General features: G+C 40.1%; 1 protein-coding gene and 1 long non-coding RNA gene across 2 annotated transcripts; both read right to left on the bottom strand.

The window, feature by feature from the left end:
• Positions 1-206: 206 nt before the first annotated feature.
• LOC120434073 (ena/VASP-like protein) lies at positions 207-10,313 on the bottom strand. Its single transcript, XM_039601541.1, has 4 exons — positions 10,283-10,313; positions 9,107-9,325; positions 7,208-7,291; positions 207-844 (listed from the first exon to the last, which is right to left on the bottom strand). Exons 1-4 carry the CDS (start codon positions 10,311-10,313, stop codon positions 627-629), a joined length of 552 nt encoding a protein of 183 aa, XP_039457475.1. The 3' UTR covers positions 207-626.
• Positions 1,824-2,821, bottom strand: LOC120437407. The gene is made up of 3 exons (XR_005611102.1): positions 2,652-2,821; positions 2,489-2,578; positions 1,824-2,409 (listed from the first exon to the last, which is right to left on the bottom strand). It is a non-coding gene; the product is annotated as an uncharacterized LOC120437407 (long non-coding RNA).
• Positions 10,314-17,897: the final 7,584 nt, after the last annotated feature.

The raw sequence follows: 17,897 nt of genomic DNA on the forward strand, positions 1-17,897 counted from the left end.
AAGATCAATGGACTGTAATTTATAATGTATATGTAAAGCTGAATGGTTTTGTGTCTGCAACAGTGTGTAACTTGAGTGATGCAACAGCAAATATTCATATTACTTTGCCTTTTGTAATTATTTATAATGTGTATATCCCATACATGTGACAGTGCTGCAGGCATCAGAATGAATGATGTTACAGGTGAATATACATAAATGAGAAACACTTTGATATTGTTTATTCAGTTATATGTCACATTTAAATGTACAGAAAGAACAAGTAAATTAAGAGTAAACTTTCACTTAACATTTTTGTAACTGTATAACAGCCATTCTGTGTCTGTAACAGGGAAACATTAAATTCAGTGGTGGTTCCCTTCAAACCTGTGTATGTTTTTTTATTTATCACAAGATTTTACACCAAATTTACATCAGACTGACTTCTTTAGCTTCCGCCATTTAATCTTGTCTTTGCTCTCACTCACTTCCTCCTGTTGTTGTCCAAAGTCATCACACACACTACCATCTCATGTTGCCTAGCTACCTTCTCCCTGACACCACCTTACCATCTCTTTCAGATTATACCCTCAGCATAAGGTGTAGTCCACCTGTGTGCACCTTCCTCCACTCCTTTATGTCCTCCTTTATTTCTCCCTCTTCTTAAAGTATGTGTTCAATGCGGCCATTGCCAATTCCCTATTAATATGTTTAAGACTGTGACTGCAGCTGGTTTCAAAGACGTCTTCTTCTTCTTTGTCTTCTTCAGGTGAGGGAAAAATGTTACTTTTGAATCTGAGCTGTGGTGAAGGTGTGTCAGTCAGCTTCAGTGAGGAGTAGATGACTGTTGTCTCTAATGAAACATCTGATCACAAACACAGAACAAAGACGTTTAGCTGTCAGGAGGTAAACATGAGAAAACAATGGCAAACATGAGGACACAGCTCATCCTCTCTTTAACCTGAAGTAACTTTAACACCTCTGCTGAATTTAATTCTGAAAACAGGAAGCTTAATGACCACAGAGGTGCTCATGTTATCATTTACCATAGTTGAACTGTTCTGTGTTCCTGCAGTACACAGAAAACATGAACGTTTCAGCTCAATGTGAGAGTCTAACGGCAAATCCTTAGGAGTTTAAAAGCTGTTAAAATGATCAGAGTGCTGTTAACACTCTCTTCACCCTGTTCCCTACTCTCACTACAGATCTGCAAACATTATGATCCACAGAGACTCCTGCCTGCGCTCATTTGTCAACCTGTCCATCACCACTGCAAAGAAGAAGGGGCTCAGAACAAGGCTGGACTGGGACAAAAAAACTGGCCCAGGCATTTTGACTAGAGGCCGGCCCACCAGGTATTATGTATATATATATATGTATGATTGCTATACATTTTACATCAGATAAAAACTTTGGTTGTAAGATTCAGACACTTATTTATTAAAAGCTAGACATTTTAAATGAGAATAAGAAAGAAGAGTATTTCTTTGTGCCCCCCTTTCACTGTTAATGCCCTACCTGGCCCCCTGGCAAAACTTTGCTAGACTCGCCCCTGCACAGTTGCTGTCAGCTACTTAGAAAAGGATTTTCGCTTCAAAACTTCCCTTCAACTTCATTCATGTCACCTAAAAGGTAAACCTGTTTCTCCATCACCTGTTCAGCTCTGATGATTCAGTAAGAACATCTCCTGGTTTCATCTTCATGTTTCCCCTCTCACCACCAGTGTTGGTCAAGTTACTCGAAAAAAGTAATCAGATACTAATTATTTCCCCCAAAAGTAATCCCATTACTTTACTGATTACTTATTTTCAAAAGTAATTAATTACTTAGTTACTTAGTGTGACCCGTGGTAGGTACCTATTTAAAATAGGACAGAGCCGTAGGCGCACAGTCAGTTAAAAAGAATTTATTTTAATACAAAATAAAAGTAACAATGTAACAGCAGCACTTAAAAACAATTAAAAACTTCACCTTATTTAAAAACAATAAGACTGTATGATTGCCCGTGAGGAACAAATCAACATAGCACACAGGTTAAAAAGGAACGGCAACTCACACATAACCCCCAAATGGGCAAAACACTGTAGAAAAAGGCAAATCTTCAGTGCCGTCTTCACTCAGGCCCACCGCTGTGCATGCAAAAGTGGTGAGACAAAAAAAAAACAAAAAAACAAGGATTTGTTTTCCACGCAGCGCTTTCACCGTCCGCGACTATATATCTATATATATAAAAAGGTTAAAACACTAAAAGAATCAATATCTGTGGTGCCTACTGATACAGAAAAATAAAACAAAACACAAAACACAACCGACAGACGCAGCAGTCAGTCTGTCGAATTACACCAGTTTAAAACAAATTAAAACACACTGATATGTCGGGTCCTTTGCCCGCAGCCAGAAATCCACCTGGCAAAGCAGCAGCTCGGTACTCTGTGAATAAAAGGCAGGAGATCACTTACGCTGGACAGTAAAACACAGGAATATTCCTCAACTGTATTGTTTTCGTTACCTGTCCACAAGTTCGTGTCACACCCTAATAAATGTGGGTCAGTGGCGGTGAAGTCCACTATACTGCTCTCACAGGAGCAATGTTTCCCACCTACAAAGGTGCAAATAACTGTAAACCTCTGCCAACAGCCAGAGCTCAAGTGGTACATTTTTGTGTAACCTACCGTTCTAACAGAAGTTTAGGGGGACCCGCATCAAGCTTTCACGGAAAAGAATTAAAAGAACACCAACTTGCCCCGCTTGGACCAAGCACTCGCAGCTTCAGGTTTGTTAGAGGAATACCTAATTGCCCACACCTGCGCTTAGGGCTGTGCGATATGACCAAAATCTCATATCCCGATATAAGACATCTATCGTCCGATAACGATATAAATCAAAAAAATGTAACATTTTCTGTAAATTCTGTGAATCCCGGACAGCTCGTCTTGGGTGAAGTGTTTCCAGCTGGGCGTCGTGGACCTGGAGTCGAGTGTTTTAACCGATGCATGAAACTATACATTTTTAGACATAGGTTATAATGGCCGCCGTTTTCTTTGTGAGTATTTATTACACAGCGTGCTGCAGGGAAAATCCTGTTCTAACGTTTGAGTGTAACGTTTATTTTTTAGCACCTAACAGCTCTTTTTTGCTTCTCATCCGTAAATACTCAGCATCTTTCACGTGATTCAGTTTATTTTGAAAAGTCTCAACAGGATCTTGAGCTTTATTGTGAAAGGTTTATGTGGAAAATAAACAAGCGGACACGCCGTGGTTTTACCGTCGTTGTTGCTAACGACAACACATAAAAACAAGCGCTTGTCCGTCCGTAGTGTGGTTATATTAAATATAAGAGAAAGAGAGAACTTTAAGAAATTAATATAGCCACTACAGTGACCATCAAAATGATGAAAAAATATTGCCGTAAACAGTTTATTTTGCGACACCACGAAACAAACGATAGCGTAAAATGAAACGATAGACGTTTTTATATCGTCAAAGGAGCAAAGACCAGCTCCGCCCACCAGGGGCGGTTCCCAGACTCCAGGTCTCACCTGTCACATTCATTACTTAGTTACTTTTTAAAAACACGATTTACAACCTGAATAGGTGATAAAGAAATAGATCTTTCAGCCCAATTCTACTTTTTCTGCATAATCCATCATACAAAATGTAATCAAATGGAAACGTCTCTTTCTAAAACTTTATCTTTTAACTTTATGCATCAAGCAAAAATGTAATTATATGCAACATTCTCTGACTGGAAGAAATTTGTTTAACATTTAAACCTATTTTCTGCACATTCCAGCACATAAAATAAAATAGTTTTTTGTGTTTACACTCACTCTTTCAAATAGATGCAAGTAAAACACAGCAGAAAATAAATAAAATCAAAGACACCTGTATAGCAGGCGGATGTTTACCCTGGTGCAGGTGTGCCGCAGTCAGTTGAAGAATCCGCAAGTTTCTCTGTGAATTTCACATTACGACGTAGCGCACTCGGTGCTTGCTTGGAAGTTTAGGGGTTTTTTTCGCTGTAAAATGTTTTCTTCCCACGCACAACGGACACTAATGTTTTTGTCACTTTTTATGTAATCAAACTCTAAATAAGGTCAGTACTTCCACGCTTTAAATGCTGCACGCTCATACTCTCTCCCGCACTCGATATATTATCCATTGTTGATCTGCACACAGCTGTTGCCATGAACGTCGCACTCGCTTACATCACTGTCATGAACAGTGTTGGGTAAGTTACTTTAAATTAGTAACTTAGTTACATTACTAGTTACTTCTATCAAAAGTAACTCAGTTACTTCAAGTTACTTGTTACTTTCAGAGTAACTAGTTACTAGGGAAAGTAACTTTGGTTTTACTCAGAATTCTCTTGTTAATGTGTTGCTTCTGTAACTGGATACCCAGCAAGATTGCCAGTCTTCTAGCTTGCTTACTTCCCACACGTGCACTGTGCCACCTACCAATAGAAAGAAAAAAAATAATGTGCACATTTCCACGAGAGAAATTCCACGCCTGGACCGTCGTTGACCGCCGCATGATTCTAGCCTGCTTTTTACATCCAACACAAAAACTGCAGTTGTGGTGCTTTCGATTGTACTCAGAACTCGGAAATTCTGCCTTCTGAATAGGAAGATGTAGGTAACACCAGACTGCAGATGAGCTGCATCCAGGGCTGGACTGGGACAAAAAAAATCGTCCTGGGGAATTTGACTAGAGACCGGCCCACCATTATAGGAAAAATCATAAAGCCTTTGAATGAAAATAAACACTGTTGTGACAGTGATGTACACTGTTCTGATGGTATATATGTATCAATCTAACAATTGTTTGTTGTAAGACTCAGATAATTATTTTTTTAAAAGCTAGAAATTTTAAATGAGAATAAGAAAGAAAAGTATTTTCTTTGTGCCCCCCTTTCCCCGTTAATGCCCTACATGGACCCCTGACAACACTTTGCTAGACCCGCCCCTGCACAGTTACCGGCTGTCAGCTACTTAGAAAAAGATCCTGGTGTTATTTGTCTCTCAGAAACAGTTCACAACTTCCCTTCAACTCATTCATGTCACCTAAAAAGTAAACCTGTTTCTCCATCACCTGTTCAGCTCTGATGATTCAGTAAGGACATCTCCTGGTTTCATCTGCATGTTTCCCTCTCACCAGATAACCAAACCGATATCATGACCAGCAGTTTTACAGCTGTGGCTCCAACAAACATCAGCTGTACTAGAAATTAATATTAAATAAATGCTAACAACAGCTGATCAAGCTTAAACGTGCTGCTGTTGTTTAGCGCGACATCCGCTGGTTTCCTCTTTCTGGCGCAAAGTGGGCGATAAATAAACAAGAGAGAAAAGCCGATCAGCTGATCACTGATCAATTTTATGATTGAAACAGGAGAGGAGAGAATGAGAGAAGAGGCAGCTGTGCAGCGTAAAGACAGAATAAATGCAGCTTTGTGTCTTTTTCATTGTAGCTGAAGCTGTGTTCCTTTTCAGCTCAATACGAAACGCGTAATATTTTCTCTGAAAACGAGACGATTCTGTTTTTTACTGGATGGTTGGAAACTCTAATAATTAACCGTATGAACAAAATAAAGTTCAACATCAGTAACATAGCACCCACCCAGCTGTATAGAAACTCTGTCATGCTAGCTAGTACGCAGTACGAAAAAGTCAGCATAACGAAAATAAACTCCACCTAAACTTGGTTTATATCTGACCCAAATAGACTGCAGGTCATAACTTCTTACCTGAAGTTCAGTTCACCTGACACTCGGACCGGCGGCCGCTTCGGGTCTCTCCTCTTGCTCCGCGATAGCCACCACACGACGTAACGAATAAGGAGCCTATCTAAATCCCAGTAACGAGTAACGTGTTCCTGGTTTTGGCATAATAACTAGTTACCGTGCTCGTTACCACAATAATAACGTAGTTACTGTAACGCGTTACTTAATAACGCGTTAGTCCCAACACTGGTCATGAAACACTCGCAAAAAATCATGGTTTTAGTAACGCAGTAACGCAGCGTTCCTACGGGAAAGTAACGGTAATCTAATTACCATTTTTGTAATAGTAATCCCTTACTTTACTCGTTACTTGAAAAAGTAATCGGATTACAGTAACGCGTTACTGTAATCCAATTACTCACCACATATCCAAACCGACATCATGACCAGCAGCTTTTACAGCTGTGGCTCCAGCAAACATCAGCTGATACTAGAAATTAATATTAAATAAATTCTAACAACAGCTCATCAAGCTTAAACGTCCTTTTGTTATTTAGCGTGACATCCGCTGGTTTCCTCTTTCTGGCACAAAGTGGGCGATAAACAAACAAGAGAGAAAAGCCGATCAGCTGATCATTGATCAGTTTCATGATTGAAGTAGAAACAGGAGAGGGAGGGGAGAGAATGAGAGAAGAAGAGGCAGCTGTGCAGCAAAGACACAGAATAACTCCAGCTTTGTGTCTTTTTTCATTGTAGCTAAAGTACGGGACAAACTGTGTTCCTTTTCATCTTAATACGAAACGCGTAATATTTTCTCTGAATGAGGGACCATTCCATTTTTAAGGAGCAGTTAGCAGCTCTACTAACTAACCTTATGAATAAAATAAAGTTCACTATCAGTAACATCATAGCACCCACCCAGCTGTATAGAAACTCCGTCATGCTAGCTAGTACACAGTACGAGTTATTGTAACTGAATGTAAAAAGTCAGCACAACGAAAATAAACTCCACCTAAACTTGGTTTATATCTGACCCAGATAGACTGCAGGTCATAACTTCTTACCTGAAGTTCAGTTCACCTGAAACTTGGACCGGCTCTCTCAAAATAAAAAAAAATCATCGGCCCATAGCCGGTCCAGCTATGCTTAGAAAAGATCCCTGCTGTAATCCCACCCACAACTTGAACCTGTCACTATAGCCCACACCTCAGAGCTGATTCATTGTCCTTGTCCTGCACCACCCTCACATACTTCTTTGTCACTTCACTCCTCTGACCTCCTCGTGTAATACCACAGTTCCTCTCTCAGGTCTCTATCATCTGCTTTCTGCAGATACACAAAGACACATTTGGTCTTAAACCAAAGTACTGAAAATGATCAATATGACCTGATCAGCTGATGCAAAGTTAAAGAGCCACCATCACCTGAACCAAATTTAACTGCAATGCATCCAACACATGTTTAAAAGAGTTTAGAGATTTTCTAACAGGACACTTGTCGTACCTCTTCTCCTGATCGATCCGTGTCGGCCCTCTGCTGATGTTCTTCTCACTGATGAGGAGGTGGCAGCTGCTGCAGGATCTCTGTCTGCAAAATCAAATGTAAATGTTTCCTATTTACTGTCACTGTCCTGGGTCTGCGAACCAGTGTTTTGAGTTTGTACTATTACTGATCTTTGTTTCATCATGGTTTATGACTGCTGGTGTTTTGGTTTCTGTTTTGTATTTCTAGTTCTTCACTTTTGGTTCCTGTGCCCCTCCTGTTTAGTGTAGGGTTAGTTCTGTCACGTTTTCTTGCTCCAGTCAGTCATGTCTCATTTTGCAGTTTGTTACTCCTGTCTCTGTTCTTCATGTTTCCTCTGTTCACAGGTCTGTCATGTGTCCACATCTCAGTGTCAAGTCCGCTTATCTGCGTTATGCTTCCTGTTTTACTTTGACTGTCTGTGTCCTGTGTCGGTGTGTTCTGCTTTGCTTCCTTCGTCTCGTTATGTGTAATTAGTCCCAGCTGTGTTTCCCTCCTGTTTCTCACTTCCTCGCTACTGTGTTTTCCTCTGCTTGTTGCTGGTTCGTCTGCATGTGTTCCACTGTTTCTCATACTGTGTCTCATCCCCAGTGTTCAGGTTTTTGTAACGTTTACTGCTTTCTTCACGTTCTTTTGTTAGTTTATCCCAGTTAAGTTTTTGTTAGTCTAAGTCCCCACCATACTCTGCTTTTGTTTGCATTTTGTCTTTCACAATGAATAAATTCACTCACACCTACGCTGTTGTTAGTGCCTGAACTTGGGTCCGCTCTTATCTTGATCATCTGCCTCGTAGATCTTGACATCTATAACAGAACTGTTACTGCTGCTGTTTCAGCATTTGTGTTATTAATATTTATGACAATATAAGATACAGTTTTTATATCAATATAAATGAAGCAAAGCGTAATGAACTGCTGGTCTGTTCCATAAATTGTCATTGCTGGAGTTGTTTAGAGCTCTGTGCGCAGTAGCGTTAATGACGGATGCGTTCAGGCAGTTACAGGCGTGCCCTGTAACCTGTATAGAGCAGTCTGTCGTGCACATAGAAAAGGTGCATAAAGTTGCAATAATACTTAAATAAATTCAGTGCTAAAGTTTGTTTCTGACATAAGGTATGTTACTGCTTTTGTATTGTGAGATACCTTTAAACCTTCCCCTTCTGTACTTACGGTGCATGCATCCATATGCATGTTATTTTTATTTTTAGACATGCGTGTCACTCAAGCTAGCAGCAGCCCATGAGAAACGGACCGAATGTTTAAGTGTTCGCTGGAGTTTGCACCCTTGGCAAGCAGAGTGAGATATGTGATGTTATATTTTATTCAATTGAACTGTGAAGCACCTTGATGCAGTTTAAAATGACCTTTTTTGTTTTATTTAATTAGTGACTGTAAATCTCAGAATTGCTTGTTTTTAAATTAACCTGATTTAATTTAAGCTTATTTTTTGTTATTGCTTATTGGTAAAGCATAATTCAAAGTGACTGTGCGAGAAGCAATTTTTCCTTATTTTGCAGTTTTCACAATGCTCTGCGATGTGCAGAGAATGAGCCTATGTGTTTGGTGAGGAAATAAGTGGCTGCACCTGTTAGAGACTCTTCTGTCATTCTTGATGCCAGGGAGTCCTACACAAAGATTGTGAGTCATAAAACAGAAAGCTTCTGTTCACACCCACACTATGTGATCACAAAGTCTTGTGCGTCATTAAAGGGAAAGTTCGCCCCATAATCACACCTACATGTGTTTGGTCTGAAGTGCTGTTTCCACTTAGATTAGTGTGAATTGCCAACAATTTGAGATGTCTGATTCATTTTTCAGGTGAACTTTCCCTTTAAACTATTTAATATGTTCACATTAAGTGTGAGCAGAATGTGTGTCTCACCTTCAGGTTTCTTCCGGACACGTCGTTTCACCAGTACAACCAGTAGAACCAGCAGCAGCCCAAATATGGAGGGAACAGACACCAGCACAGAGAGAGGAGGAGAGGATCGCAGAGCAGGAGGAGGCGGACGAGGCGGAGGAGGCGGCGGAGGAGGAGGAGAGTAAAATGAGGAGGAGAGGGATTCAGTGGAGGTTGATGGAGGAGGAGATGTGGGAGAACCTGGAGTTGATTTAAAAAAATATCTTTCAGGTTTTATTTGTTGGGTCCCCCCCGACACACACAAACTGCAAAAAAAAGAAGAAAAAACAAATCAGAAGCCTCACCTGTGACAGTGATCCAGCTGGATGGAGACTCTCCATGACCACTGATGTCACACTTGTAGAGGCCTTCATCAGACCTGGAAACATGCTGAATGGTCATGTGACCTGTAGGCTGCTTCCTGATGAGGGAGCCATCTTTATAGAAAGCAGCTGGGAGGTTGGAGGGAGTGGTCTTTGTTTTACAGAGCAGAGTGACGTCATCTCCCTCCATCACAGGGAGGACAGGACTCTGCAGGATCACTGATCCACCTCAACACAGAGACAAACTACAGCATTTCATCCATTTACACACAGCTTCATCAACACTAACTCCACACACTCAGCTTACCAGTGACTGTCAGGTTAACCATGTTACTGATGGGACCCTCTCTGGACTCACACCAGTAAACTCCATTATCCAATGGGACGATGTGGCTAAAGTTACAGGAAGAACCAGCAGTGCCTGCCCAGTCTTCACACTCAGCTCTGGTGTCTCTGCTTGTGTTTCTCCTCAGAGTCCATCCAGCAGAGCTGTCGTCCTCCTCACAGCTCAGAGACACAAAGTCTCCTTTAAAGAACTGAGAGCTGCTGGGACTCACAGTCAGACGAGCTGTGGGAGAATTTATATTTTTGAGCAAAATCGTTAAATAAACATTCTGTCTCAACAAACAAACTATATGTTAAAAATATAGAGAATTTTTTTTTGGTGTGTTTGGGGTGCAGACTAAAGGTGAAGAGCAGAGCAGCATGTTCAGCAGATGTTAAAACAGCACACACATATTATAAAATAAAGAAAATTGTTAGCTTTTTCTGCCTTGAAGTAACTCTTCAGTCCATCAGATTGTGCAACAGATCACTGTTCTGATCTCCATCTTACACATGCCAAATTTTCTCCTCCTCTTCTCCATCTTTCTTCTGATTGGCTTCCTTTCAGAAGCAGAAGGTGTGAAAAGCAGCAGCATGGGGCTGTCAGGTTGAAGCTTATGGTATGCACACTCTTACTATAAAATAAGGAACTGCTTCTGTTGAGGTTTCATCTTTAACTGCTTTAAACATCAATGTTGTTATAGAGAGTTGCAAATAGGTAGCTTTTAAAATATGTTATTGGAAATAAACAGAAAAACAGTCACCCCTGAAGTTTTGTTGTTGTTGTTGTTTGTTTGTTTGTTTATGGTTGTAATTGTTAACCTGTCATTTAAACATTCTTGTTGGATCATGACAGTTTCGAGTGTTAAAACGCTATTCTGCATCCAGGCACTGGAGGGCGTATAGCGCACTGGTGGTATCGAGTGGTTCTTAACCTTGTTGGAGGTACCGAACCCCACCCGTTTCATATGTGCTTTCACTGAACCCCTCTTTAGTGAAAAATAAAATATGATTTTTTTCAAATTCAAGACATAGATATGTTTTTTACATATCTATGAGCCGTGCATGTCACAGCGGAGGCTCTGCCGAACCCGTGAGACCAACTCACCAAACCCCTAGGGTTCGATCGAACCCAGGTTAAGAACCACTGGAGTAGTGTTTTGGGGCACAGAGGAAGAATAAATCTTTCTGTTGTGAAGCTAACACCAGCTCACCAGCTGTTCTTTACTGCAGGTTAGTAAATATGCATTAAAATTAATGTACATTGCACACCTGAGAATTGTCTGTAAATTGTGGGTTAAGGCTGCAGGTTAAATGACGCTAATGCTAGCGGACTTGGTTAATGTGGAATAGTGTGTGGGTGCAAGCTAGCCTAAACCAGAGACTGCTGAACTCTGAGGCATTAATGCATAGGTGTCAAACTCTGGCCCACGAGTCAAATTTGGCCCGCAGCCTAATTACATTTGGCCCGCGAAGTCATACCAAATTACTATTAGAGCTGGCCTACTGCTATTATACAGCTAATATATATATATATTGTTTAGTATTAAGCTTTGCTTGTTCCATATTTAGTTTTTCAGCAAAACATGTTTGAGTCCATAAGAAAAGATTCATTCTTATATCTGGAGGAAGATTTTTTTTTTCAATAAATATTGTTAGCCCGCAACTTTGTTCCAGTTTTGAATTTTGGCCGACTGTGTATTTGAGTTTGACACCCCCGCATTAATGTATAATGGACTCTGTGAAATGGTTTTTATACCATGTGTTATTTTTCTGGTTAATGTTGTGGTTAAAAGAATAATTTTGTCGTTTAATACCAAAGGCAATCATAGAGTGTTATAAGGTAACTTAGTGATCAATGGCAAATGCCTAGGGGTGTGTACCATCAAACTCTGTTTGTAGTTTTACACAACAACAATAAATGTGTTTTTTTTATTGAAGACATTATTTTTCTAAAAAGTGAAACAGTAAAAAAACAAGTTACATTGTCATTACATTAGAAACACATTTCACATAAATAAGTTAGTGCTGTAAGAAGAATTAAAATGGTTAAGATAAGATAAGATAAGATGACCTTTATTAGTCCCACAGGTGGGAAATTTGTTTTGTTACAGCAAAAGTGCAAAGTTATGTAGCAGAAATTAGAAAACACTGGAATGCAATAAAATACAATAAAATAAAAATAATAATAAAACAAGTTCATTTATTATGTTTTATAAAAAGGAGTTAAAAAGGACGTACAGGCAACACAAATGAGTTTTGTGTATCTTTATAAAGAATGTTTATTGTTAGACATTGTGGCTGTAAAGTTGTCAATGGAGAGTTTTCTCTGGGATGCTGGGATGATAGCTCCCTCAGGACTCAAACTCCGGTCAGAGAGTGGGGCACAGAGAGTGATGTCCGGATATACTTTAATGACAGTTACCAGCAGCTCAGCAGTACAGCAGTAGGCATTCTTAACAAGTGTGGGAGGGGCAGACAGGCGTGTGGTTATTTGCGCAGGAACGCACACGGCTGGAGATCGCTATTCCCCCGCACTCATGGAGAAAAACATGCCTAGTGCTCCTCGGACTCGTGATACGGCAGGACCGTCGTAAAAGCATGTGACGTCGTCACCGCAGCAAACAGTAAGAACAAAGTGGAACTTATCGGCAGAAATTAACGTTGCACTTATAGCGATGCGATTGAAATATAGGGGGACTTTCGGACACTCAAGCAACCTTTTGTTAATGTTTTGTCAAAGTGTGCTGAGAGATAAATATAGTCTCTTGCTCAGGTAATGGTGGCCATTAGGGCTGGGTATCGTCACTGATTTTTAGAATTGATTCCATTCCGATTCACAGGGTCACGAATCGATTTGATTTGATTTGAATCGAGGAAATTTTGCCTCACTCAGAAATATCATAATTCAGATCACGTATTAGTAGGGGAGACCGGGGATAGTTGTAACGTGAGTCAGTTGTAACCATTGACTGTAGAAAACATGGACGACGCGACTCCGCCTCCTACCATTGTGCAAAAATGAAGCCAAATATCCCGCTTGTGGAGGCTGCCATCTTGCAAATTGACTTGAGGTGGAGCGACTGTGTAACGCTCCCGCCCACACACCCGCTGGACATGACCGCAAACACGCCCCCTGCACTTTTTACGTAGCCCGGCTGCTCGAGTGTTTTTGCTGGTTTACCGCGACTGACGACTCGTTTAATTAAGGTAAATACAGCCATGTCACTGTTATAAAAAAAGACGCACAGCTTATCATCTTATAGTTCTAAAATCACTTTGTTGTTAATTCGTTTGCTAGATTAGCCGCTAGCATACGCACTGTGTTGGAGGCTTGTTGCTAGCTAGTTAGCGATGCTACACACCTGCTACTCTAATAGTCTGTGTTATTGAAGGATTCAGCACTTCTTATGTTTGTTTTTATCCGTTTTTAGACAGCGATGAGATCATCTGCACACTCTACAGAAGCCCAGAGTTACTGTTAATATAAAAAATATCATGCTGTCCTTTGAGATTTTAACATAAGACTGTGAGTATAATGGATCTAAAACTGTTTAAATCTTCAGAGCCCTCTACAGCCTGGTAACATGGAAACTTTAAAAACATCAGCAGAAGGTTTCTGTAGTGTAGTCTAATTTGTTCTTTTCATTTAATAATAGAGTCCATATTATATCAACAGCTACAGTCACCCTGGAGAGAAACTAGTGAGGGAGACCACCAGGACCAAGCTGGGTTTCTGGGTCCAGAGGTTTGGAGAAACTTCTTCCTTTTCTTTCATCACAGCTGTCCTGTGCCAGATGTTCTGTTGACCGACTGAGAGAGACTTCATTGAAGAAACACCAGGAAGACTGAAGCTCATCGCATTGATCAAGCAGGACTCATGATCTTCACCAGCAGCTCCCTCACAGGGAAATCTTCAGCACTCCTCCATAGCCCCCCCCCCGGAGATGGATAAACCCAGCATTTCATGAACACTGTGATGGAGACCTTTGGTTTGTGTAATGTTATAAATACTCGGATACTCCCCAGAGGCTCCAAGCTTTTACATAAAGATATTATATTCAGTCCTGTAAGTTATATATTTAAAAATATATGATCCTCTCTGGTTACTCTGGTATGAATAACTCTGAATCACTTTATGGTAAATAACACATTATCTGCAAAAAACTGAAAGAATTCCAGATGACAAGTTTGTAGTTCAACGTACAAGTGACGACCTTTGACCTTCATCGGGTTTTATTTAATTGTGTCAGAGAAAATCTCATATGCTCTTCATGCAGCTAAGTACATCAAGTGTTTAAAACAGAAGCTGTGCAGGTCTGAGATCAGCAGCTTTGTGAAACACCAAACTGAGGTCCTGTTAATGCTGATATATAGTGACACTGTTACATGAGTGATTAATCCTTTTGTTTTTTTGTCTTTAACTTTATCAATAAAGCTGCAGCTTTCACTATAGCACATGTGGTACTTTAACCTTTGCACTGTTTTCATTAGTTCATTTTGCAGTTAACATGTTGGATGATCTGTCTGCTGTCACTGGGTGGTGCTGAGGTCTGAATCTGAGGGCAGCTCCTGTAATCACAAAGAGAACAGAACCATCAAACTCAAATATAAATTTTATCCCTCAAAATTGAAATAAAGCTGATTCTTCTGTCCTCACACACTCAGGATCTGAAGTTCTTCTCTTACATTTTTTCAGTATTACAGTACTTTAATCCTTAGTTCCTGATTAATGAGGAGTTACTGAAGTACAAGCTTTTAAAAAAGATGTTACTGTCTTTACAGATGTGGCAAGAGACTGAAAACATGCTGTTGTTTGCATATATTTGATATTCAGTTCTGCACAGGAGCTGAAGCAGGGTGCAGCCTGTTGCTTTTACAGTATAATACTTGTAATAAAAGTACAGTAACAGTAATTAGTGACTGATTAGCCCGGAACGTTTCTCTTGATTTCTTTAGTAAATTCATTCACCTTCACAGATTAGCTGAACGAACCCCGATAGCCGAGTGCTCATCTTAGCTAGCTAGGTCTCAGGACCTAGCTAAGGACAGTAGTTACGGATTAGCTTACAAACACGATTAACTTACCGACAAAGTGCAGCGGGGCCTCGGGTCCTTCTGTCGGGTAGTCCAGTTTACTGAAGAACACCTCAGGCTGTCAGGTTAAAACACTCGGTCGTGTTTTCGTAGCGTAAACGCTGGCCCTCCTCTCAGAGCCTACGCTCTATCTGCTATTCCCGAACAGAGATACGCAAGTTTCTCCGTGACTGCAGCTGCCAGTCAAAGCTGCTATGATGACGTTTCACCCCAATTTAACATCACCGCGGTAGGAATTAGAATCAAACTTATGGGAAAGGAGACCCCTTGGACATCAATCAGCATGATGAGAACTATTGATAACAAAAGAAAGAATCTTTGGAAAAAAATTATCTAAGGAGAATAAATTTATTTTAGTCTGACCCCAGTCCCATCCGCTAACATGGAGGAGGCGGGGTTTATGATCTATACTGCAGCCAGACACCAGGGGGCGATAGAGACGTTTTGGCTTCATTTTTGGGGAGCTGTGGCGTTGTTTTCTACAGTCAATGGTTGTAACACTTCCAATTTCTCCAATCAGGGCTAAGTTTCAAATGATGTGACTCATCCTGTGCATGCCCAATTCAGTTCTGCTATCACATGTGAAAAATCAGCACATTTTGTCAAACACAGACAACTTAACACGAAAAAAAGTAATTTGTATGCCAAAAAGTAAGTTTTTCTACTTTATTTCAATTTCTAATAGCATTATCTGCTTTGCAGTTAAACTCATCAAACTTAAATTATGTTATTTTTATGCCTATGGGGATATATTCTGTGTAGGTCTTTAGTGCTAATGTTTTAGCCGTTGGCTGTAGTCTTAGTTAGTTCATGGCAATATGAGTCTGGGTCAGTTGTAACAGCAACAGTCTGGGTTAGTTGTAACAATAATGCAGATGTTACAACTTACCACACTATTACTTTAACTTATATTAAACAAGTTGGGGCAACGACATCAGCAGAGAGAGGTTCACTGGTCGCCTTTGTATATGCGGTTAATGCCATTGGCAACACAATTCCTCCACTGTTTGTGTTCCCACACATACATTATGCAGACCACTGTGTCAGAGATGGACCAGTAGGAAGTATTGGTAGTGGAAATAAATCAGGATGGGTGCAAGAAACAGATTTCCTCATCTTTCTGAAGCACTTTGCAAACCACACCAAGGTAAGCCATGATAAAAAGTAATGGAATTGCGATGCTGGTGCACAACTACATTTTTTCAGCTTCATTGTTATGTTCAAAAGTTGGTGCAAGAGTTGTAGGTTACAATGCCCACTGAGCCAATGAGGCCAAACTCAAGGAAGACCAACCAAAATTAATGAAATATTCAGTTGCATAAAATTCCCTATTTTGTCTTTTTTGGGGGGTTGGAATATGTTCAAAAGCTAGATTTCTGCATTCTGTCACACACACATAGCTACATAAATGGCTCTAAGTGCATTCATGTGTTTAATTAAAAAGATTACATGTTAATGTTTTCTCAGTACCCTTATTTCATTGTGTTACATTTCACACCAGGATATGTTACAACTAACCCAGACTATGGGGTTAATTGTAACATTTCACTCTTTGTGTTTGAGACCATACCATGCAATGGGTAATTGTGCTGCAGAGAAAATAGCTGCACTATTTAATAGCAGAGACATGTAAATACTTTGCATTACATTTTGAATCCACTACCTTAAAAGAGCTCCAATATACAGACAGAAATGTCAAAAATGTTACAACTATCCCCGGTCTCCCCTACATTTCCATATTTTTATAGCTATAAAAAGAGAGACACTTGCGAGACTTTATCAAAGGTGTAAGCATCACAGCAGATGCCTTTGTATCAAAGTAGCTGAGGATAAAACAGAAACACATGAAGGTGATTTTCTTGGCCTGGGATTTCATAAAAATATTCTGCAGAAGATCAAAAACGAAAGAAAACCATTAGTCAACATATGAACATTACCTGATGCTGCTGAACTGAAGCAGAGCAAAGTTACAGAGGTTTGATTAGAGACACAGCTGAATTTTGCAATTTTGCATAATTTTAAAAAGTTTAAATTTGTTCAGTAGCGTATACTGCAGAAATTAGGCTTTCTTTTCAGAAGTAAGTAAAAGTGGGAAAAAAAACAGCGGCCGACAGCGCTGTAAACAACGGTATACTTGTGCGTAATAAGCAAGCGAATAATGCAGAAAACAGATTTTTAGATGGGAAACTGTTCTTGAAGTACAGAGAGAGACAACGAGCTCTGCATGAAGTGTGATTTTATCGTGGTGGAAGCAAAACAGCAAAACTAACAGTGAATTCATGACGATGTTGCTGTGAAGCATAGTTTGGATCTTCTTTCGCTGCTGGTTCAGTCAATATTGTTTGGAGAGAGACATCAGAATCAGCGAGCTGTCGGCTTTCAGCCCCGACCGTGTCCGTGCCATCGGGTGAGAAAGGCGACATCTCACTGATTCTGATGCGTCAGCGGGTCTTTGTGCAGAATCCGTGTACTTGCTCTCATTTACTGTTTTAGCTGTTTCGTGGTTGTTGAAATTTTGTGAGATTTAACCTGAGATTCTGTCATTTTGGGCAAAGTAAACTTATATTAAAAAATTGATTCAGGATTTTAATGAATCGATATCACGTTATCCAAGCTAGAATCGATTTTAATCGATAAGTTGATAATCAAAACCCACCACTAGTGGCCGTGTACTGCGATTGGGACTGAAGCAGAATGCCATTACTTTGTATTCAATGTTGTGATACCTGAAGCTGTTCAGGGATAGCCTACTATTGTAAGAATAAAACCTTCCTGTTGTGAAGTTAATGTGGCCGGATAGGCTATTTGACTCTCTCTCTTCCTTTCTTGCTTGCTTTATCTCCTTACAAATGTTCATTAGATTAACCACACTTATACAGACTGTATATAACTACCAACTCTTCAGCCATGTTGATGGTTTGCCTATATTGGTAGCAGCTCCTGAAACGCAAGACTGCCACACATCTGTTCGACCAATGCCAGTTGATCTAAACGCCAGTTGATCTGGAACACCGGCAAGAGAATAAGCT

The sequence above is a fragment of the Oreochromis aureus genome, linkage group 3 (assembly GCF_013358895.1).
Source record: "Oreochromis aureus strain Israel breed Guangdong linkage group 3, ZZ_aureus, whole genome shotgun sequence".
In the NCBI taxonomy this organism is placed as follows: domain Eukaryota; kingdom Metazoa; phylum Chordata; class Actinopteri; order Cichliformes; family Cichlidae; genus Oreochromis; species Oreochromis aureus.